We start from the raw sequence: 24,387 nt of genomic DNA, 5'->3' as shown, positions 1-24,387 counted from the left end.
ACCAACGAAATACTAGGTGAGCTTTCGCGCTAAAACATAATATCTTCCTACGTGAAAATAACACGCTATCTTTTGCTAGTGAGAAGATTACCCCTGCTATGGTTACATGATATGTCGGGGTGTCTGGAAAACCCGGATATCAGAGCAGCTCGTTTGTGTCTTTTCAGTTGATAAAATAATCACAGACCACTTGCCTCACATTTTTATTTGTATTTTTTTTTTTTTTTCAACGAGCGTACGTGGTCGAATTTATCAGCGTCCGCAGATAAACGCTATTGCTCTAACTGATCAATTTGAACAAATCCAGATCAGTGCTGAACTAAAGCGGTGACCATTGACGACTATTCGTCACTATTCGGGACTATTCGCTTCTGTTCGCCACTATTCGCACTATTCGAGACTATTCGCACTATTCGTACTTTTCGCTATTCGTTATTCGCGACTATTTGCTATTCGCTATTCGAGTTTTCCGGACACCCAATATGTTGGGCCTTTCGCAGCAAAAGTAAAATTGTTTGGTTTCTCATTGGTGTTTATATAATAAATAGCCTAAGGACACTACATGGAATATACTCTATTTGTGTAACAAGACTTTTACAGCCGACCCCGTCCGGTACCTCATCGTTTTGGCTTAAATTTTGCATGTAGCCTCGTTGTCTCGTTTGGAGTCTTATAATTAATTACGAAATGGATGTTCAAAGTTTTACGAATCGGTAATTTGGTAATAATAAGCATGGATATTTCGTTTTGAAGGAGAACCAATGTGGCTGATCAAAGAACTGTTTGTTACTTTACCTCCGAGACTACAGTAAACAAAAACCATAGCTTCCACGTTAAAGACAATCTTTTAACTTACCCATTGTATGGAACACTTTGCGTAAACAAAACGCTTTGGTTTTGAGGGAACAAAATGTTATAGCCGTCTACTTCCAGTTTCTTTTGGGACCCGTAAATTTACGAAGCTGATATCACCCATGTCATCCATGTGCATTGAAATTTTACCATTTAAAAAGAAAGTACATATAGAGAGGGAGAAAGAGGTTTCCATAGCGAAAGGGAAATGTCAATTTGCAGTTGTAGTTAATTGCTAGTAGCAGGTCATAAAGTTCAAATATTTCTCATTACCTGGCTGGCTTGATGATATCTATATATATCACATCCCTAATACGAGGTCATGTCCTCGGCGCGTGCTTTGCTCTATAAACAAACTAAAATATCCATTTTGCATATATGGAAAGTACTCTGTTACACTTACTTCTGCATTCTCAGCAGGCGAAAAGACAGCAGTTATCAAGTTAACAAGTATCCAAAATAACTGAGATTTATCCGTGCAATGCACAAAACGTCTTGACTAGATATAGAATACTGAGACATCAAGCCGATAAGTTAAACAGGTAAACATAAAATTAGCAGGATAGGGTATTGTTATAGCACCACGTCCGTCACAATGCCGACCCAACTGCATGTTCTATGGCGCCCACTAAATTACAAGCCATGAACAACAGTAAGCAAGACGAACATGAAGCCATGCTTACATTACAAGTTTTCCATAATAGCCATAAGGGAGAACAAAGCGAGTAAAAATGTGTTCAAGCAACTTCAAGAATTCTGGAAAATTCGATGCCCTTCGGCACGCTTCTATATAGCACCGTAGAGCACCATACTTATGAGGAAAACGACGCATAGGTACTACAGAAAATTGTAAAGAACTCGGCGATAGGGTGACATGTGAATACAGCTGCGTCAAGACAGACAGGACTGAAGAGGTAAAATGCATTTTATTTTGTGAGTGGCTCAAACAAGTGGGATCATGTCGTTTCGCATATAGCCAGGTTCCCGACAAAGGAATACCTCACCATGCAAGCAAAACGAAAAAGCCAATCTTCGATGTAAAGTTGAACTAATATCAAGTGGAAACTTCGTCAATGTGTAGAACATGAAGCTCAAATTCCTTCCCTTCCTTGTTCATTTGATATATCTGTTTTTATTTTTTATTTTTTTTCTCCATTAGCTTAAAACAAGAGATAATGATAATCCATCATTTCCTTGCACTTAGGTCACGGCCTTCCAGTTCAACAATCTGGGCCGGGGTGCGTTGACAGAGAGCACGTTCAATTGCTTTCTTTTTTTCATTAGAGACAAATCGCCTTTCTGTAAACAATTCTTTGTAGAGAGAATGGACGAAGAAAAAATTGACTCAATATGTGTACCTTACACAGGCGCATAACCTCTAAAGAGTGAGTTTTTCTAATTAGCAAGCATAGGACGACAGAAGTCGAAAAATAGATTTACCTCTCTTTTCGTCCAAAAATAGCCCTTGGGTAGATATGAAACGTGATATAGTTTCTTTGAGCTCAAAGTGCTTTAAATTCGGGAAAATTGAAATAAACGAACACGATTTTCGCCTAGACGGTCGTCAAAATGGCCGATCACAAAGGTTTAAAATTAGCAACCTAAGCTTAATTTGCATTCGGGTGTAAAGGAGAACCAAAACTTATCGATACTTTTTCTTGAAAGAAAAAGTATTCAGCCATCCAAAACAGGTTAGAACTTGACTTGAGCGCCATTTGAGAATAAACACACAATTAAAAAAAAAAAAAAAATCCCTTTCAGTTAATAGGTCGAATTCCTAATTTGTGAATAAAATTCAGAGATATTTTTCGACACGTGCCATAACTTTTACTTGATTTTTGGTAACATTTGCTCTAAAGACCGTGCAATCCGGTTACACAAACGTACAATTTCACCATTGTTACACTGCATTATTTGTTTGCTGCTAAGAAAGCTTTACGCAAATTTCTTTAAGTGACCTTACGTGGTTTTCCAAAAGCAAAAAAAAAAAAAAAAAAAAAAAAGTTTAATAACTTAATAACTTCTTTAGATACTTGCTCAGCCTCTTTAAAAGATGAAACGTGGAGGTTTTGTTTGCATAACAAAATATCTTTGCGATCGCACGTGACAAAGGAAAATACCCGTTATTTTCATGGCTTGTTTGGTGGTAATTGATATGCCTGCTTTAATTAGCAGCCTGCAAGATAAACAACAGAGGACATTTCCTTTTTCTGCTGTAGCTTCCTTGTCTCGCATCTCACGTAACTTGAGGAAAACTTGGCTTGCACTTCCTTCAGTAATACAAGAAAAGAAAACTGAAGGAACTAAGAAATAACCAATAGATCTCATCTGTCAATCATTAGTTTTGGGCTGTACTGTATGTTTACTCGAAGAACCTATAAAATGGAAACTCACTCAGGAAATCTCATAGCTTCTCAAGCGCTGAAGCTTAAAGCAGTGTCGCTGTACGTTCGTCTGCTCGCTACCTGCTCAGTCACCCTACGACTGCGACCGATAGAGTTTTGTCATGAAGGTAACTTGTTTTAATTTACTTTTCTTCTAGTGGGTAATGTTCCATTTTAGTCATTTTTCTTGTTTCGCTTTCTAGATCTCCGCAATTGTAGTTCTCGGCCTGGCGTATTTATGCCTTCTGCCCTTCACACAGGGAGAGGTTAGTTTTACATTCATTTTATGCATGTATACAGAGTCTGCTTTGAGCTCTGATGAAAAATTTCGCTATCGTTAATTGTCATTAGCTGATGGAGTATCCGATATCCCCTCAAGATAAAATTAAATCGCCTTGTACAAGGAACATTGGCGTAAAAGTGTGCATAATTATGTTACCTGGTTAATTGCTGGGCGTTTTCCTTTCCACTGAAAACTCCGGTTTGCATTTCTGGGAAATTCCAGTGACGAATGGAGCAGTATTCTTCGGAACTTTAGGAAAAGAGGACAACCTCGCGAGGTATACTCGAATCTTCGAACATTATTAGCGGGAATTTACATTCTTTTTGATTTTCCTCCCAGAATGTCCGGAATTTTACGTTGGAATGGCTCGCATTTTGGGTTGTCGATTAGTTCCAAAACTTTCGAAAACTTTCCGGGAAAAGTTTGCGCCATGCATCGATCTGCGCCAGTTTCGAAGGCTTCTGGAAAGTTAGGTTGAATGGTAATCGCCCATGGCAAGTTTTAATATTCTCTGCATCGCGCCGAGGAGCACTAGATATTCGTGTTTCTCTTGATATCTCAGTGATACCACAGATCGTGCGGGAGAAATAAATAAGCTGACTTGAAATTTCTTTTATATGAGCACTGTTGTGTTTATACTCTAGGACTGAGTTTTGAGATTAAACACTAGGTTTGATGGCCATAAGAACGGAATCTTACGTTGTTAAATTACAAAGGTCATTAAAGATTAAGAATATTTGACCACACTGTCATTCTTTGCTCATGGCTCGACATTCATAAAATAACCATGGAATCGTCCTGTTGTCCTAAACTAAGACAACCAATCTTTTTGAATTTTAGAAGCAGACAGTACTTCTTCAGTAAAGAGCAAATGATCCAATGATAAAACTTGTATATCTCCAGGACATAAAAGTTCTCCCTGTACTTAATTGTGTGAGATAGCAGCCACCCTGGAAATAAGTAAATTAAGTCGCTTGAGGCCGGAACAGCCCTCAGGTCTATTTTAAGTTTGCTTTTCAAAGAGAGAAAAGCGATGGGAGTGAACAAATATAATTTTGTTGTTGTGATGCTTTTCGGTTTTTATTTATGCAAGTCAAAACTACATGAAGCAGAAATGCTACAAACAGCTGACTTGTTGGGGTCGAACAAGTTGTTTTACGGGGACTTTCTCATATCCAACTCCACTCTCAAGCACAGTTTCCAACGAATCTCATATCAGTATTCTGCCTTTTTAGCAATTCATACATGTAGCTTAATATATGACACATTGACTCATCGTTTAATATCCTAGGCATCCTGCAGGAATGGAAGCGACAACTGCACTTGTCTATTTACAATCCTCTTTAATATACGAAAACCTGTTTGTATCTTGTTTGGATACAAGCGTTAGTTTTTTTTTTTTATATTGACCATATGGATTGATACTTAACTATCCAAATAGAGCGAAAGTAGTAAAGCAGAGTCCAGAAATAAAAGTTGCCAGAGCCTGGAATTGTTATAGATTGAAGTGATTTGATTGTTTTATTCAACCATCACACATTCAGAGTAAGTTTTTGTTGACAAGGATTGTACAAATCCGGAATGATATTGAAGCAACTGGGTTATGTACTATCTAGAAAAACACACCTACGGTCCTCTTGATTTAACAAGACACTTGTTGTTTACAACGATGGTAAGATTTGTGATCCTTTCAAATATAATCAAAAATTTTTAACCATTTCAGTGTACCGCAAACAGAATAAAAGTACAAATATATCAAAAATAATTTTTCCTAAAAATTTTTGCTTAATTATCATGAGATATGAGACATTAAGGTAGATAACGAATGACCACATTGTTACATACTACAACTAGATTCCGATATCAAACTTCATAAATGGCAGACTGGAAGATCTTCAGACTCAGACAATCTAAAGGGTCATCCCGTATGCATGCATTGCGTGCCGTTTATTTTTGTTGTCATGTCATTTTCAAAAAAGTTTACTTCAAAGATTGTTTCAGTTTTGAAAAATACATCCCAGGAGGAGCCTATAAATAATCGAAGATGAATTTCGGCGTAAAATCATAAATATCTCTGTCGATTGTTTCTTTAGGTTGCTCGCTATCAAATGGCACTTGAAGAGAACGGAACAAAATTCATAGAGAGAATCGAAGTCGATGAAGAACAAGACGTCGAAGTTTTCCGAGTTCCTGCTCACAACAACGTTGAAGGCGCTGATTTTTACCATGACTTTAAAAAGGTAAGGTTTGAGGGCTTTATCCAAAGTTTTTCATATTGTCTAATAAAAGTTATTATCCACTTAGTGGGACTATTGAAACTCTGAAACCCTGCGATTTAAATTCTGCTTTAAACTGGTATCTTACATGGTCCCAAAAGCTTGTTAAAAAGTTAAATATCCCTCGCTTAGAAAAACCTCCAGCATTGACTTTTATAAATGTTGCATCTACAGCGTCTCACTGTTACCAGGATTCTGTCTCGAAAGGTCTGCTACATCTCAAAATTGGACTTATCTATCTCGCCACCAGCGCAACTGAAAGCGGATCTCGATCGGGTAAATACTCTAGCTTTACCCATAGTTAATAGAGAGAAATGGTTATGAAACCGGCAAAGCTCTTTGTTGAATGTTTTTGTTGGCTATTTTGGGGTTGGGTTGACCTCGCACAAAACCTGAAAAAAGTTATGTGGGCTCAAGCAACTAGCCAATAGAAGCGACGGTTATGTAATCATGCATAATCAATGAGCATAAGACAAGAGATGTGTAGGGCCAGGGACCTTTCAACATAAATGTTAGCCTGTTTATTTGTTTCTGTGGTGTTTATTGGGATACTTAACCATTTCCCTCAATTAACTGTGCTTTGCCATTGTGGAAGGAAGTCAGGAATACTGCTAGCTCAATAAATGTCACAGATGCCATAAATGTTATAAATGTATCACATGGTGCACTATTTTTTAAAATCATTTACCCAAGCTTTATATAAGATCGTCACATGAATCTCTTCAAAAGAAAAACACAGAGAAACAGAGGAAAATATCGTGCTACTTCGAGTGGGCTCCTAATTTCAAATTTCTGTTTGCTTTGAGCTGAAATCGGATAAATGACTTCCAACTAATCATTTAAAACCAGCCTGTTGACCGTTCATTTTCACTTGAAATACGTGAAATACTGAAGGCATGCATTTGTTACTACAGGAAGAAAAAAAAAAAAAATGGCGGCGCGGAACTAATCCTACGCCGCTTTAAGTTGCTTAGCTGTTAGATCAAATTTTTTCAACCTCTTTCCATTCTGCAGGTATCTTCTTTGGCTGACGATCCTCCTGTCGTATCAGAGTCGAATGCTGTGATGATACATGGACAGGCTAACAGACTTCTTCTTACAAAGGAGATCTTAGAATTTTGCGAAGCTTTGCCCATTTATAACACTGAACACACCAAAATCGACCCAACCAATGGAAATGAAACTGTCAGTAAGTAGACATGGTTTGATATGTTGCTTACACAGATAAAGCAGAGGACGATATCTCGTCAGGGTTCGACTAAGTAACAAGCACAAAATTTTCCTTCATAATGTTATTTTCTGAACGGTATCTCGAAACTTTGATCAACATCCCAGACGCACGTTAGCTGAAATCTTAACAGCGAAAACTGCAAGGCAAATAGACTGTTCACAGTCCCCTATTTTTCCGTGAGATCGCAGATGTCGATCGTTGAGCTCGACGGGCCGCCATCTTGATCTCTTGATGCGAGCGAAACTGGAGAGAGTACAAAATGCCCGTGGGTAGGGGTGGTGGAGGGCACGGCTGGCGGAAAAAATAGGGAGACTGTAACAGCTTCACTCTGTCTCGTGTTCAAGGGGTGCGGCCGCCAGTTTGGCGCTTCCATTAATCAAATCAATTAACAGTCTCCTCCCCTGAGAAAAAACCTGTCAAATCAGGGATGATGATATGAATACATGTAACTGTGTTGTGAATTTCGGAACATTTTGAAGGTTTACTAAGTTGAGTGGAAGGAATGCGGGACCGGAAGAACTCTTCTTTGACTCCAAAAAAAGCGGCAAAGCCCGCAGAGAATTCCAATTATTCAGATGCGTGCCGTCTTTGTGGCATTAACTGTAAAATTTCAGTCGGAAATAAGAACAACCAACAGAGCTTTCAGCCATTTCCTTCGCCAAAACGAAACTTTGATATATTAAACTCTTGCCAAAACCAGTTGGAAGAACCGCCAAAACATCCTTTCCTTCGAGTAAACGAGAAACGGCCTCCTTTTGCTCGCGCTTTAATACTAATCCTCCAAGACAAGAGGCAGACAGACGATCGAAATCAAAACATTCTCCACAAAATTATCTTGAAATCGATGCCATTTTGCCCTGAGCCACGAAGTCACTCAAGTTGTCAACGCTCTGCTACGCTCTGATGAACTCTATTGTCCCTTCGACCAATCAGGTGTTGCCGTTGCTGGAGCAACTAACGCAGCGAACACCAGACAGAGTGAAGCTGTTACAGTCTCCCTATTTTTTCCGCCCCGTCCCCCCCACGCTATTAAGCCCAACCGCCACTACCCACGGACATTTTGTACTCTCCCCAGTTTCGATCGCATCAAGAAACCAAGATGGCGGCCCATCGAACTCAACGATCGACATCTACGATCTCACGGAAAAATAAGGGACTGTGAAAAGTCTACAAGGCAAATTTATTGGCAGAACATTTTTTTAATCACAGTTTACTTGCGAGAAATTTTCCTCACTTACGAGTATACAACAGCTCTCGACGTTAAGCTAGGTAAATGAAAAAAAAAATAGTTACCTGATAGTGTCTTGTCGAAAGTTAGACAACTTTCAACACTTCCTGCTTTTAACTGTATTCAACCCGGGGGTTTGATTACATTGCCACCCCCGTATTACCTTCGTAACTCTAAGGATATTTGGTGATGTTTATGAAACTCCCAGCGAAGTGGTAGTTAGGCAATACTATCAAATTAACCCCAATCTTGGATTCGCCTTGAGGTCGATTCCCTGACTGTTTCATTAAGAAAATGAGCAGAAATGTTGCAAAAGTTATCAATAGCGAAATGCTAAAATTTCCTACCAATGGCCATTTTCACACTAGAGACGGATAATCCGTCTAGACGGATTATCCGTCTATTTATATCCGTCCGATTAATCGGACAGATAAAAATAGACGGATTATCCGTCTAAAATGAGCACCGTTCCGTATTCACACTAAGACGAATTATCCGTGATGGACGGATAACCCGTCGTAGACGGATTATCCGTCTCTAGTGTGAAAACGGCCAATATAAAAATAGTTTATACGAATGTTTAGGAACTTTTGGAATACTCAAATATTGTGGGGAGTGCTGTCATTTTACGCTTTCACCCTCAACCTTCCCCCCCCACCCCCGGCCAGGTCTCGGTCAGATAGCGTTATTTTCTCTAAAAGTGCACTTATAAAGGCTTGCTAAAGGACCTGTTTTCTTTAACCCTGATAACAAATGAATTAACCAGAGGAAACAAATTTCACTCAAGTCAAGACGACAAAGGAAGACATATTCCTCGATCTACAGTCTCTAAATAAAGAAAACATAGCAATTATGTAAGGTTTACCTTTTGGTCTCTAGTACACATATAGAAACACCCCTTTCTTCGATCCCCCCTCTCCTCCCTGACCCCACAACCCCTTCTCCCCAAGCTCACCCGTCTGCGATCTTGAATTGATGCATAATGATAACCATCATGTTTGTCGTTTACTTTTCAGTCTTCCGAAACAATCGTCAGAATGTTGAATCAAACTTTCAATTATGCCTACAAGCACTTGGAAGAGATCCTTTTGAAAATGTAATTAAAGGAGGTTGTATTCGACCTGACGAGTACTGGGATTTGCGGTGCAAGTTTGAACAAAGATCCTTTTTAACTTTCATTTATTATTATGTTACATGCCATAATCAGTTGGCCTCCGGAAGACTGCAAGATAATTGCAGATCTATCCGTAAAAGTTATAAAATTCCTACTTGTTGCGACTACATATGCGCAACTTAAAATATGAGAGTTATTCAACAGCTTTTAACGAATGTGTTTAACAGCTTTATATAACCGTTTAAAGGTTTTCTGTGTTGTTAAGTAGAAATCTGGAAAAAGAGAAAGTGTCATGATAGATGCGTTATCGCGCAAATTGTTTCTTAGGCTTTTTGCTGCATTCGGCGTAAAATAAAATAATTGAAAATAAAATAAAATGATCGTATTTACCCGCCATAAAACAAAACTTGTGCTAGTTCAAAGCGTAAAATAAGTAAAGAGAGGCTTTTTATTGCTTAGAACTGATTAGTATTACGATAACCGAAATTGATTTGGTTCGTTTTAGACTAGGTATAAATAAATGCTATGTGTATCTCGATTTACTTTTTTATGAAGTCAAAACAAATAAACGTATTTTGCTGATATGGTGTGATATTTTTTTTTGCCGCAAATGCGCGACGAATGTGGCCTACATTATACATGTGGATCTGATTACATTTGTGCCACTTTTAACCTTCGTTAAGAATCATCGACCATGTATTCTGTTTTGGAGAAATATAAGTGGTTTTAAGGTGTCTTGATCCCTTGTTTCCCTGGAACATGCAAGGCATTTTCAATCAGCTGTTTTTCAGTCTTTCCGTAATCAAATCGATTTGAAAATTAGAAATAGATTGAAGTTTCTCAAATGTCCGGAGTGTTTTATCACAGTGTAATACACGGTTTAGGCTTCTTCGTATGCTTTATGATATAATTTTACACGCCGCGAGTAGAAACAAAAAAGCATACAGATCGAAAAACAATAACACACGCACGCTTTTTCTATGTTTTGTACTCTGATAAAACATAGGTTTTTGACCAATCAGAGAGCGCGCAGGGTCCTATCTATATTATAAATATAGATTTAAAAAAGCTAATATCAATATCTCAAATTTCGGAGCTCCGTCGACTCCCACCCTTTGGAACCGAAGGGACAAGAACAAAATGCTTTCAACTTTATTTTTTGGAGGGCCGATTTTAAAGTTAAACTTTTTTCTAAGGCGGTCACCTTTGAGAAAATTGCCAGTGGCCGCTTGATAGGTGTTCTCTGCTCAATAGGACATGACGGAGCGACGTAAGGCGCGGCTGAAACGTAATTTTATTTAAATATAAACACGTTTGGCGGCAACTAATACACAGAATGTAGTCTGTTTTTTCACAGATTGAAGTTTTACTGATGATTGTCGTTCACGTCTCTCATCATCAAGTCATCTCATCACGTCTCGAAACATCGTAACCCTAACCTTAAGTTATGTCGCTCGGTTTCTAACACAAATCATTCAAAAGTAGTAAACAACTATTCGTGCGGTGAATAGTAATAAAAGAAAAAATGATCTAGAGAGTACTTTAATTAGACTCGTGTTTTAGCAAAGGAAAAGAAAAGCATCATTCCTATGGTAACTGAATACATAATGGTACGTATTACAGTGAGAATTGTAGACTCAATACTCCATGGAATATTTCTTATTATGGGCTCACCCTAACTTTCAACTAAAATCACCGGCAAAACTGTAGTATAGTACCACTGTACCAACTTTTCATGATCAATATTTCGGAGGCAACAGACGGTGTTTTTTTGTTTTACCCATAGGATAAGTGAACCTGACTGACATTTATTTACAAGCCTCTCCTTGGCCTGAGTTACAGCCGGGCATTTCTTGGTCACACCATCTGTTCCTGCAAATTGTTCTGCTTAAATTCCCTGAAGATCAAAAAAGTATCCATATTTAAAAAAGATCAATAAAAACAAGATAAAACTTGTTTAACTACTTTTTGAGGCACTGAACTCGGTGGCTCTGTATTGTTCTCCGAACAAACTAACGTTACCAAGTTGTGTGGGTCGCTTGGCAACGCGTAGTCAGGCTACGACCTTTAGTTCCTTCTTCTTACATGATGACTCAATAAGTTCCAGGTCTCATGAGCTCTCACCAAAATGGCTGGTCACTAAAATGTAAGCGAAGGAAAAACGTTAGGAGGAATTTGAAAGGACGTTCTTGTAGGGAGGGGGCGGGAGAGGGGGGATTAGTGGGTTGGACTCGGAATCTTGTGATTCGGGGTTGGATCCCAGACCGGAGTCATTTGGTTGTGTTTTTGGACAACAATAGCATTTCATAGTGCCTCTCAATAGCCAGGTGTAAATGGATGTCGGCGGTGTATAAATGGGTACCGGCAAAATTTTATGATCATAGAATTATATACTTCTTGTTTCCGCAAATTTAATGCTCGAGGGTAACCTTGTGGTCAAGCTCTGGTGGAATAATATGCTTTGTTCCGATGAAGGCCTTATCTTATCTAAAACCTTTCACCTTAGAGAAAAATAGATACTAGTTATGCGACACTTTCGAGTGGTATACCATGGAACATCCCAAGTGCACTTGTATTTCCTGGTATACACACGAGTATGTACTGTTCGTTAGTGCTCTTGTTCGTGCTCATGCTTAGCCTGTAGATCAGGCGGATTAGCGGAGCAGACCGCGAAACGTGACACACGAGCGCGAAGCGGGAGTCGAAAGAAAATCCGAATTTTTTTCGACTCGCGCTCCGCGCTCGTGTATCGCGTTTCGCTCTCTGCCCCACTAATCCGCCTGTTCTGCAGGCTAGCTCGTGCTCATTAAACCAGCAATTGGTATCTGTCTGTACTCGCAAAAACGTAGCCACAGAATTTGACTTGTTACTGAAAATCTTGATACAATTCTGTCCTAGAGCTAGCTTTCGACAACGCTTTACATAGCTCAAATAAGGGGAAATAAATCTCCTGTATGCCTTTTGAGGCCAAAAAGACTAAATTCACGGTCTTTACATTAAATTATGAATTGTGCAATTTAATTAAGAGAGCATTGAACATGAAATGCGAGTCTAAATCAACACAAACGTACACATATCAAAACCCCGGCAGAGAGCTGATCTATAGCTTTTTAAAGGTCTGCATCGTTCTAGAAAGACTGAACAAGAGCTTCTTACATCGAAAATCGAATAAACTTCAAGTAAACTAGCCCATGAATCTGAGTAAGAGAAAACTACGCATGTTGTTTACGTCAATTATCAACCGAAAAACCGTGCATAGAATTCCTTCCGCGCTAGCGAATCACAAAGAGCTCTGAACTTGAGCTAAGGCGAGAGCCTCTAAACTTGATAAAACAAGGAAATACTACTCACATCAGCCCTTGAAGTAATTTTCTCGACTCTGTTCGTGGCCATGTTCGCAAATAACAATGTCCCGGATGTACTTGAATTTCATCGAACGGGAAAGTAGCCTTTCCAACACTACGACAGTTTAGCCACATCAAAGTTCAGGCCAAATAACGCTAACATCAGCTAGAAATGTCTATTCCATTGCACTTCTAAGCCCTAATTGATGTGGCTAAAGCTCTTTGCTGTCTAAAGCAAGTGCAACATTATCGCCACAATGCAAACGGCCTAATTAGGGGGCTAAATGGCAACCCGTTACCGTCTCAGGGTCGTTCCAAGTACGATAATGGACGAAGCTTACTTGCAAATCGTTAGACATGCACCTTCATTGGACTTAATGATGTTCTCGGGTAGATTTCCTTTAGACAGCAGCTTTAGAAAGCTCATCTATCAGCTCCTTCTCCAAGTAACCATCCGAGCTAAAACTCAGACGAGCGTAGCCTGGGCTAAAGTTAAAACCAATTGAAAAGGGACGGTAGTGGGAGGGTAGCGATAAATAAAAAATATATATATATAGATAAATAAATGAAACATGCAGCAAGAAATTCTCGACATTTCGTGCTAGGTGAGCTTAATAAGCTGCTACCGTTAGGTAGCCAAAAACAACAACAACAACAACAACAACAACAACAACAATATGGCAGCTACATGAATGAGGGGGTTCAAATCTACGGGCATGTTTGTGGAAAATCAGTCAGATATATAACACTATATACACCATAACCTAAAAGGGAAACACTTGCAAAGTTGAACTGGATGAAATCCGCAGTGGAAAAATAGCGGAGGATCTTTCCAGCCTTCTTTATGCCAGTCTCTATATATGCCTGTACATACCTGGTTTTCGTTCTCTGCGTCATTTCCATCATGGTAATCTTAGTAGTCGTAATCAAAGTCACCAGGGGACGGAGAACTATCCCGATCTTCGTCATAGTTATCTTCTCGGTCAGAGGCGATATCATCCTCCTCTCTGTCGTTGTCATCGTTGTAATCGTTGTAATCGTCAGGGAACGGATAATCATCCCGATCTTCATCATAATCACCTTCTCGATCAGAGACGATATCATCCTCCTCTCTGTCGTTGTCATCGTTGTAATCGTCAGGGAACGGATTAACATCCCAATCTTGATCATAATCATCTCGATCAGAGACGATATCATCCTCCTCTCTGTCGTTGTCATCGTTGTAATCGTCAGGGAACGGATAATCATCCCGATCTTCATCATAATCATCTTCTCGATCAGAGACGATATCATCCTCCTCTCTGTCGTTGTCATCGTTGTAATCGTTGTAATCGTCAGGGAACGGATAATCATCCCGATATTCATCATAATCATCTCCTTGATCATCCTCCTCGTTATCACCTGAATTCTCGTAAGAATCCCGATCTTCGTAATAGTCATAGTCGTCTTCCCATTCATCATTGGATTTAAATGACCGAGCGAAAGAAGAATTCTTTACCTTTGCCGGCAGACGTTCCCCTTTTGCATCCTATAAACGCAAAACAAAAACACTGATGACATGATAGGGATTACGTGCGTTAAAATTCTTGGGTTTCACCTACGTGACCAATAGCTTAGCAACGGTCACTATCCGCCATCTTGGTCTCCCTTAAGCGTAAACAAAGCGTATCCAAAGAGAAGAGTTCATGTGAGAAAGAAGGGATGGTTTTATGCGTTGTTGTTGGCTGTTCGAGCAAAAGTGGAAATCGTAAAGGCTTCGGGTTTTTTCGTATACCTAAGATTATTACAAATCAAGGGGAAGAACAGGAGGAACTCACTATTAGGAGGAGAAACGAGTGGATTTCTGCGGCGAGTCGCGGCGACTCTCCAAACAAGAGAGTGCTAGAGAGTGAACGACTTTGTAGCAAACACTTCGCTCTAAAACTACCGGAACAGAGCGGCTTTGGTCGACAAATTGGTCAGCAAAAGGATCCATTAAACTTAAAGCTACTGCTTTAATTTTGCAGTGGTTGATTTTGGCATAAAGCTGATCCATTTCCTCTTTTGAAGGCGCCGATGCGCGCTGCATGCCCTGAGGCGCCGGTTGATGCAGTCCCAGAACTAGAAGCTTCTGCATGGCTCGAGGCTTGCGACTGTTGTAGATCCTCAGTTTTCTGGTCGAACTTTTCTTTGAGCTTGTTAGCCGATGAAAAATCGATGTCCTTAGCCCTCGCATCCGGCACATCATTGACATATGTCGGCAAAATCCATGAGCATTTTACCTGTGTGCAAGCGAGCTTGCTGCGAATTCGTGTAGTTGCTCTAAATAAAATAAAACACTCGCGATATGTGAGCATGACTCAGCCAGTCCAGCTTTGCACCCCAAGCAATGGGCTGACAAAATAGTCTCATCGTTTAATTTTCGGAAATGACCCAAATGTCCACTAAAGGATCATTCATACGCTGTGAATGCCGAACACTTGCTCTCACGACATACTTGCCGACGATTACTTTGCCTACAACTGAGGTCACAAATCCCGACAGCCTTAGATTAAACGCCTCCAGACTCTTGAACGCCTTGAACTGCTTGTTGGTGTAGAAGCTGGTCTCAAGAACGAAGTAACTCAGCAAATCCGATACTTCCACAGGAGGCAAGCATTCTGGACTGAACTGCTCGGCTGTTATGCTTGCGGGGTCAACACCGATGACCGAGATCTTTTGGGAATATCTTTCCTTTACTCGACTCTCTAAGCATTTGGCATACTCAGAGAGCACTGGGATACCTTTAGATGAATATCCGGTACTTTTATCGTTTTTTTCTTTCTGGAAATTCATGTAGTTGTCGAAATAATAGAGCAATAATAGAGAAGCTTCACTGTAGAAATGGACTATTATTAGCATAAATTTGACACCCGAGGGACACCGACATCGCGGACACTGATTTGATCAAAGCTTGTGACGTCACGTGAAATCTATGGGTAAAGACACAATTTCATAAAAACTGTAACCTACAGTTAATATCTAAAACTTATTGTCAACATGAAGCTCTCTCCAATAAAAGAAGACATCTTTCGCACGGTTGGTCGTGTCTGTGTTTACTTCATGTCCTTACCTCAGAGGATCGGTCGTATTTGTAACTCATGTTCAAATGCGTGCAAACAATGGACGGATTAGGAAGAACGGCTCACTAAGAAAAGGGCTTAAGATTATCCATAGTATAGAGGCGTCCCCATTATAGAGGTCAAAAATAAGTGGTCGTTTAAAAAACAGAGAGCTCTGATGGGGTGATCTGTGAAATATATAGACTGGGGAGTCTGCCAAGTAAAAGACATCTAACTGTTTAACAAGAGAAAGACAAACCCTAGACCTTATATGGACTCTATTTGAACGTCTAGAACGGAAAGCGTAGAATAGCGATCCCATACTAACGCGAGAACGTGAATTTCGCAACCATGCACTTCAGTTACAAACAATTCAGTATGGAGAGTAATGTTAGTATTAGTACTGTAAGTCAGATACTTCCTGCAGCTCAGCTATAGTGTCGGCCGTGTCTATCCTAAAAGTGTATGAAATTATAGAGTTTATTTCGCCGAAAAAATTGAAATTTGTGTTTCGAACCTGTTCAACTGTCTCGAAATGTCTGCATGTAATGGGATAGTGCAAGCCTTAAAGCTGTGTCTGATCTTGTAAAGGGGGCGACGAGATACTCCTGCGATTGTTAATTAGTGTTATTAATTGTTGGTTTTTGATAAATAAAATGAGTATTTAGACCACATTTGCACAGTGTGAATATAGGTACATCGCGAAACGAGCACAAAACCTGCATAGTCATGAGATAATTGCTGTCCAATTCTCACTGGTTCGTACGCATCTATCTTTCACGTCAAGAGCAATCGGAGCCAGCTTTGGTATGTCAGTTCTCTTTGATAAGTGCAATGGCGAAATTATGAAACAAAGAGAGAGACAGAGAGAGACAGAGAGAGAGAGAGAGAGAGAGAGAGAGAGAGAGAGAGAGAGAGAGAGAGAGAGAGAAAATGCTCTCATACTCACCAGATAATCTGTGGTAATGGTCACACTTCGAGCTCTTTTGCAAGCTTTTGATACCAAGTTTACTTCCTCGTCTCTCATCAGTACGCTTGTAAGGTTAAGATGTTTTAGCTTTGGGATCTTAGAGAGATGCTGGACAAGAGAATGCACTCCTCCACCAAGTGGATTGGACCCAACAGAAAGCATCCTAAGATTTTGAAGGTATTTAAATGAGGCTGCAACGGCTGTGGCTTCGTCACAACCCATCTCGGTGTTAGTCATATGAAGCTCGGTCAGGCAAGGTGTATTCTGCAGATGATGTGCAATCTCAGTGACTGCCCTTCCTAGCGGGTTGTGTGATATATCGAGCACTTCTAATTTGGTGAGACTTCTTAGGCCGTTAGAAAGCGCCATTGCTCCCTCTTCGTCCATTTGTGTCTGACTCAGTTCCAAATGGGTGAGACCACGAATGCTATTTAAGGTATTAGCCAAAACAGTGATAGACGAGCCTAACTTGTTCCGAGAGACACAAAGTACTTTCAACTCAGGAACATCACATAAAGAATTAGCAAGATCAGAAAACGCTTCCTCTTCCATAAGAACATCGTTCAACTCCAGCGTTTCCAGCTGCGGCACATGTTGAAGATTCTCTGCTAAACAGCTAACGCTACTACCCAGCGGGTTCTCCGATAAGAATAGTTCTTGCAAGTTGCTAGCTTGATGAATGGCACTTGTTACAACAGTTAATGACTGATCGTTCAAGCTCATTCTGTGCAGTCTCAAGCGTTGAAGACATCCGGTGATGTTCAGTCCTCTCGTCAAACGCTCTATCTTATCAGGTTGAAAAGATACCTGTGAACTGCAGAAAGTTATCTCTTGTGGACGATCAACCAGAGGCACTACATTGGAAATAACACCAATGGATTCTTCATCTTCTATTTCGTCAATTTCGATCTTCTTTGCCAGCGAAAAGCAATGTTGACGTCTTTGGCAAATCATCTTCGAGATGCTTTCTTCGCCATGTTGCTGATCATGAGAGGTCTGAGGAGGAAGGCTTGGCGTTGGTAATGTGAGCTCATTCAGTGTGCCGACATCAATACCGGCAACCTGAGTGCAGTGAAGGAACATTTTGCCTTCCCTTCTTTGCAGAAACAAGGAGGTCAATATTTCAAACTTCGACAGCTTTCTTACGAAGTCCGAAGCCTTTCTTTCACCCGACGCAGTTACGACTAACGCATCAAGGTCGTCCATCATCGAGGCCATGTAATCGCGTTGTTTTTGCGACGGCCGTTGTCGAAAATTGAACAGTACGTGGTTTGGAAGTACTTTGGATTTGACCACGTGGTCTTCAGTTAGAAGATGTAGCACCGTGTCTGGTATTACTAGGACTCCACATGTCGACTTCAACAGCAATGGGTAGGCCTCTGCCTTTGCCAAGACTGGTGTTTCAATAAAGCACTGCAAATTCAACTCGAGCAGTTTCTTGTCATCGTCCGACAAATCGTCTAAAAACAGGGTTTCACTTCTGGTGTGTTCGGAACTCTGTTTCTCCTTCAATGATTCAAGATGTAGTAAGACTGCACTCGATCCTTCAAGCGACCACTGAGAGACGAATTTTAGGACCTCAACCATCGCTACAGCTTTGTCAGTGGAATCAATAGCAGGCATGCATGATAGGCTGTCCTTGGCGGAGGGAATTAGCTTGTGAATTATAAACCAAGCTGCCAGGAACTCTTGAATGGATTTGTGAAGGAATGCAACAACCTTCTTTGGCTTTGCACTGAAGAGCTTTACGACCTGAATTACCCCAACACGGATCAATCTGCTACTCAAAAATTTATTGGGAAGATGTTCAAAGCCAAACTCTAGCGAGTTTGCCAATAGAGCATTGAAAGCCAGTTCTCCGACTTGAATAAGTTCAGCGCTGTAGTCTTCGATACTACTCACTGTTCCACCACCGTCTTTTGTCGCCATGTGATTACATAGTGCTTGAATGAAGTCGCGATAAAGGTAAACTCTCGATTCTGGTAGCCCTTCCTGATCCCTCTCCTTCCAGACTAAACAAAGCATTAGTAGAAGAAGGGGTATCGCAGCAATTTCCTCCAGTTTATGCTTCTTAATGTAGCTAAGAAACACTTCAACCTCTTGCTGATTGTCCAGAAACTTCATTGAAAACTCTTTGATCTGGGCTGTGGCAAATCCTTTGATTTGAAACTGAACGTCGCTGAAGCGTTTTACTTCATCTCCTCTTATTGGTCGCGTTGTCAAGACAACAATGCACTCTCTCAGCTCATCGCCCTTCCAGATGTCAAGAACTGGTGACGGTGTTGCTGCACTGTACTCGTCAAAGCCATCCAAAACGAGCAAGACTTTATCTTTGTGCTGAAGAATGTAGCTATGGAGACTGTCAGTCAACCTGTGGTCTTCAGCAGAAAACAATTTGGCTGCTTTTAAAATATCTTGAAACGTTTCGCTTTCACAGACAGTGCGCAACGGAATCATAAGAAGTAGGTCAAACTTCTTTAGAATTTCTTTTTTGCCTCTTGCCCAATCGATGGAAATCTTCTGTGCAAAAGTAGACTTCCCAATTCCTGGTCTACCGTAGACGAGAATTCTGTCTGGATTTGGCTTGTTCGTTTTCCCTTTGAAAATGTCGCAATAGTCTGCGAGTTTGTCTTGCTTTATTCCACTAGGCCTCTTGTCATCCCTAAACCAGCATAACTGAGTGTAAATTTCGTCGATGTGAACGGTGTTGTCAGGGTCCCACGGAGTGACTTTAACCTGACTCAAGTTGTTGTACAATGCACACAGACGACCTGAAAAATCTACAAAGGATAATAAAAGGAAAAACAATAAACATTCCTTTAGTTTTTCTGTTAGGGGTTGGGGTGCTGCTGGTAGGTAGGTGGGTAGGTAGGTAGGTAAGTCATCATCATTAAATTACAACGTATTTAAGAGCGCAAACTGTCACGCATGCCGGTTTTTGCTCATCATGCTGAATAGGTGAGGTGGCTTTAAAAGTCCTGGCCAACTTTAAGGACTAAAAGGATTAGAACAAAGAACTCCAAATTTAGAGAATTTTCCACACATTTATCTGTGAATAATTAAATATGCCATTGGTCGTTTCCACGGCAACCATATTGTGACAGGCATGTTTTCAAATTATGAATTTTTGAGCTTTCAATGGAAATAAATTCCAAGTTTCTACCTGCCACACCTCTGTTTGGTAGTTAACTATGACTTTCTTTATTGGTTTTGACTATTTTTGAACCATTTTTGGTGGTTTTCTTACGTTCTATAAGCATCATTAAATCTAAGAAGGCGGATCGAAGATGGCGAGTGTTCGGGAAAATGACGTTATTTCTACATATCACGTCAATATTTCATCAGATGTTATAAACTTGAAAAGAAGTACGTTTGTGAGTGTAAGTGCTTTTAGTGTAAGTCCGCTGAAAGTATGTCACATCATTACTCATTTTATCAATTCTAACCTGTAACAGCTACGTCTTTGACTGGGTGTCTCACTGGTTCCACCAAATTAGCCAGACTCTCTTCTACCTTTTGTAATTTGCTCTGGGTTGCATCCACCTTTTCCTCGATTTCTGTAAGCTTTTCCATGACACTTTCTTCATTTTCCTTCCATTTTTTTAGAAGATCTTGATAGTGTTGCTCTTTCTCAGGGTCCATGCATTCAGTCCTTAGATTATCGATAACTGTCTGATAACTTGGTCCCCCAAGTCTCAACAACGGGTCTTTGATGCTTACCCATTGGTTATTGAATGTCGCATCATCAACAGAAGCTCCGTTGGTGTGAGCGTACACTTCGTTCCTGTGGATCCTGATACGCACGATATCAGCGGCTTCTGATACGTCTGTCGGATTTGGAGGACTTTTCCAACTTGTTGCTGGAGGAGATAGACTACAAACGTTTCTAAGAAGAACTACAAGGAGAGTGATGTCGAAGTCCTTCGATGACACTGTAGGTGATACGAGTTTTCCCCACTGCATCGGGTTGAGGATTCTTTTCTTTTGCAAGGATGCCAATGTACCTTGTACTGGAGGAGTTGTTAAAACGGTATGGAGGTCTCCTGCCGGACGTTTTCTTTCAAATGTTTCCCTTAATACTTGTGTCCCAACATCCACCAATAAGCGACACAACCGCGCGTAATTAGTTGTCTCCTTAGAAGAGGTAAATGATGACGCCATGAGAAGGCAGTCAACAAAAATCCTGCAACAGATATAAAAAAGGTAATGGACAGTTTATAAAACTTGAAGGGTAACGTTTTTTTGTTTCCCCTATTGAATTGCTTATAAGTGAAAGGGAACAAACACGAGCTCCAAAGCCGATAGTGTTTTGTAGAACACGTACTTACATAGTTTTTTCTTACATAGTTTTGCAGCCATTATAGCCTACGGCATAGGCAGCAATGATTTATGTGCTGTTTATGTGACTAATTTTAAATTTCAGAGGAAAATCAATTTTCCCGGTAAGGATCTTGCAGTTTCCATTCTACTTCAAAGATTTTTTTTCCTCAACTCGTCTAACAATAGATAATAAATCTGTTAGTCCATCCAGTAAATGGTGTGGCTACAACCTGAACTGTTTTGTCTCTTGCTGTATTCAAATTGAGGAGAGTAAAGAAAGTTTATTTGAGGAAAAGTGTTGTGACATTATGAATCTGAAGCCGAAATAAGACAACGTATTTCCTTAATTACTAGCGGATAACAATTCCGGCCTTAGTCTTTTCAAAGCAAGCTTAGCTTTATTTTCTTAACTATGCCTTTTTAGCGTAGCCTACCACATCAAGGCTTACTTCTCCATAATTCTCTGCAGTGCAAGTTCCTGTTTCGTTTCTGATATCGCTTGCTGAATTTGACGCACACTAATGAAGCGTATTATGATTCGTGCCTGTAGCATTCTGGTTTGAAATGTTCCTGTCACATAGTTTTAGAAAAGGGCTTTGGTGTCTCATGTCAAGTCTCGACTTGAACAAGCTTTCCAATAGGTAATTAAATAAAGAAACCAGTGGGCCAAAAGGGGGCGGAGGAATATTATTTTTGCCGACGGGTTTGCAGTCATTTTACCCGCCGTAGCTTAACCAGTCCTTTAAAGGGCCGTTTCCAACTTCCAACAACAGCTAAAAGCGTATTACCGAATAAAAAGCCTGAGGTTGGCTTTATCTTCTTCTGTTGGCTATGCTGGTATCATGAAAAAGTGTAACATCTGGAAACAGGAATACATTTGTACTAGCACCTTAAAACCATGAAATACCTAGTGTAGGTTTCTAAACTCGTGGAAACGCGAAGCGAAGAAACCCTTTTGTTAAGGGGACTCCTATAGGCAAATGTATCACTCACTCAGGTGTAGACAGTGTTCGTAATAGCCCATTTTGCTAATGCAAATATTTCCTAGTTCCATTCCCTTGTGGGGGCAAGAAGTGATCACTCGGCCAAAAATAGCCTCATGAATTCATTAAATATATCAAATTTTGCCCCCACAAGGGGCTGGAGCTAGCATCAGCAAAATAGTGTATTAGTCGGCCCGAAATCTAAAGAAATCGATCGTGTAATCTAATTAAACGCCAGCATGATAAAGGGTAATTATTTCTCTTTAGAGTAACTTAGCTCAGATCATTTCACAAAAGAAGACCGATATACACAAAACTCTAACGGGCCGCTGGAAAGTTTTGTGTTTGCAAAGCCTTTATTTAGTTGATTTGAATGTCGAGTTTTGATATGTTACAGCAGCTGAGGCTCAGCTGTTGTCAATTTTTCATTAAAATGAATATCCCAAATCAGCCATCGTTGCCAGTTTTGCAAAATTTTTTTTTTTTTTTCTTGTCACGTTTATACCTGACTCTGGTAGTTTTTGTATTATTTTGTATATTTATTTTGTTATGGAAGAAGAATATTCTTAACCCAACTGACCGAGGAATTTAAGGAAAAGTTAGGTGTAATGCTTTTAGGTACATAGGTGCAGAGCCATTGCAGTTTATTTGATAGTAGAAAAATCCACAGTTAAAAGAAAGGCACAAAGGAACCCTACACTCACTGAAAATGATGGACGCAGAGAGATAGTCTATATTAGTATTAAAGTTATAAGAAAAGGTAGAAACACCTTCATCAGAAAATAGAGTACTTTTTTCCTGGACGGACATGCTCCCGACTCCATATTGGAATAGTAACAGTGCAACCTTAACACCATAGCAAAGCTCACCTAGACCTGCCAGAGTGGACAGCATGCATGGCTGGTAAAGGAGCTTTCAAGTCCAAAATTCAATTTTTTCAACAACATCAAAAGCAGCCAAAGGGATAAAGGTCCATGTCCAGTTACAACTGTATTCATGTACCTCCATCCTAGCATACATAAACATTTTCCCAGTAATCATTCCAGCAGGCAGATAAACATAATCAGTGTCAGGGTAACAGGGCAGAGGTACTCTATGATTTATTTTTTTGGCGGGAGTGTGCCAATGTCAACCCAGAAATCTTAACCTTTACCAAACCATGGTGAGCTGCAATTTTGCTACCCTAGCTATCCTGGACTGAGCACCAGAAATATATAAGCAACAATAAGCATGGCTGGGAGCGAAGTAGGAGCAAGTGACTGTCCATTACTACAGAGAGTGAACAGTGATGCCTGTCATGGAGGAGAGTCTGGATGGGGGTGTGCAAAGGTCAGTTGTCAGTTAAAATTTTGTCTATTTGTCAGTTGCCAGTTAAATTTTGGGCCAGTTGTCAGTTGTCAGGCAACCCTCGGACGTACAAGGGGGGAGCAGGGGTTGATGCCACCTCGTAAGGTTTTTTCAAAGTTTTGAAACGACGATTTAATCTAAGGAGCTAAAACTTTCAGTAGCTGTTCCTTCACTCTCTGCAAAAGTTTGATATGTCAGTTATGTGTGCATCATTTTTGATGTTGCCATGCCATCAAATTTCATGCAGGTCTGACGAAACTCAGCAGTTTTCTTTTCCAGTTTTCTTCATCAAATTGCAGAAATTCATGAATTTGTGCATTTCATAAGAATTCTGGCTTGGCCATGTGCTAATTTCCGTTATTTCTTAACTTAAATAGTGAAACCCAAGATGGCGGATCCGAGATGGCGGGTCAAATGATTTCATTACCAACAAGGATGGTATGATCTTGTAGAGAAAGCTCAGGGCCATCTAATCAATGTAAATGTATTTAGCTCTGCCTTAACAGAAGGAAATTTAAGAGGGGGAAGGGTTCCATCCACCCCCCTTGTTCCATGGTGGGGGTATGAGTTAGCTGGTACGTCCGAGTGTTAAGTGGCTATTAATAATCAACTTAAGGCCTTAAATGGCTTAAACCTTTCCTAGTTGATCCATTTTATAGAGAATACAGTCGAACCTCTACACAAAGGCAACCTTGGGGGGCAGACGGAAGTGGCCTTTGTAGAGCGATGGCCGTTGTGGGGAGTAGGGGTGTAACATGACGCCTGTTCTTCGGGGATGCAACATTTTTTTTGAATGAAAACTGCTTATTGTAACGTATACATGCTTTACACGTTCAAAATATATCAATAGTAAAGATACCAAAGAAAAACAGAGACCAACGAAGCGCGGTGCGGATCAAGTTTGTGACCTTTTACAATAAAAATTGGCCAGGGGTTTTTTATACACTGCTCGTCAGTCGTCAACTAACTGGCTGT

The 24,387-nt window shown here is 40.2% G+C and overlaps 2 protein-coding genes and 1 pseudogene across 4 annotated transcripts in view; 1 reads left to right on the top strand and 2 right to left on the bottom strand.

Moving 5' to 3' along the window:
* Nucleotides 1-1,239: 1,239 nt before the first annotated feature.
* Nucleotides 1,240-9,950, top strand: LOC110042324 (uncharacterized). 2 transcript variants are annotated; one of them, XM_089286796.1, is made up of 6 exons: nucleotides 1,240-1,394; nucleotides 3,440-3,502; nucleotides 5,613-5,759; nucleotides 5,970-6,071; nucleotides 6,810-6,984; nucleotides 9,271-9,950. In XM_089286796.1, exons 3-6 carry the CDS (start codon nucleotides 5,628-5,630, stop codon nucleotides 9,549-9,551), a joined length of 690 nt encoding a protein of 229 aa, XP_089142922.1. In that variant the 5' UTR covers nucleotides 1,240-1,394; nucleotides 3,440-3,502; nucleotides 5,613-5,627; the 3' UTR covers nucleotides 9,552-9,950. The 2 variants fall into 2 exon arrangements, with proteins under 2 accessions (XP_089142922.1, XP_020603346.1); XM_020747687.2 differs by lacking the exon at nucleotides 1,240-1,394 and adding an exon at nucleotides 3,054-3,364.
* Nucleotides 9,951-10,642: 692 nt separating this feature from the next.
* Nucleotides 10,643-24,387, bottom strand: part of LOC110042328 (NLR family CARD domain-containing protein 4-like) — a 20,062-nt gene continuing 6,317 nt past the window's right edge. For both annotated transcript variants that reach the window (XM_089286753.1, XM_089286758.1), the window contains exons 2-5: nucleotides 20,209-20,945; nucleotides 16,742-19,542; nucleotides 13,587-14,240; nucleotides 10,643-11,507 (exon numbers count right to left, since the gene is read on the bottom strand). In XM_089286753.1, the coding sequence (XP_089142879.1) occupies nucleotides 13,626-14,240; nucleotides 16,742-19,542; nucleotides 20,209-20,923 (4,131 nt within the window). In that variant the 5' untranslated portion in view covers nucleotides 20,924-20,945 and the 3' untranslated portion in view covers nucleotides 10,643-11,507; nucleotides 13,587-13,625. The remainder of the gene's footprint in view (nucleotides 11,508-13,586; nucleotides 14,241-16,741; nucleotides 19,543-20,208; nucleotides 20,946-24,387) is intronic.
* Nucleotides 14,250-16,723, bottom strand: LOC149117863 (uncharacterized; annotated as a pseudogene).

The sequence above is a fragment of the Orbicella faveolata genome, unplaced genomic scaffold (genome assembly GCF_042242905.1).
Source record: "Orbicella faveolata isolate gen_17 unplaced genomic scaffold, um_ofav_v1 contig_1, whole genome shotgun sequence".
In the NCBI taxonomy this organism is placed as follows: domain Eukaryota; kingdom Metazoa; phylum Cnidaria; class Anthozoa; order Scleractinia; family Merulinidae; genus Orbicella; species Orbicella faveolata.
Note: the sequence above shows the minus strand (reverse complement) of the source record. Positions and strands in the feature narration are given on the sequence as shown.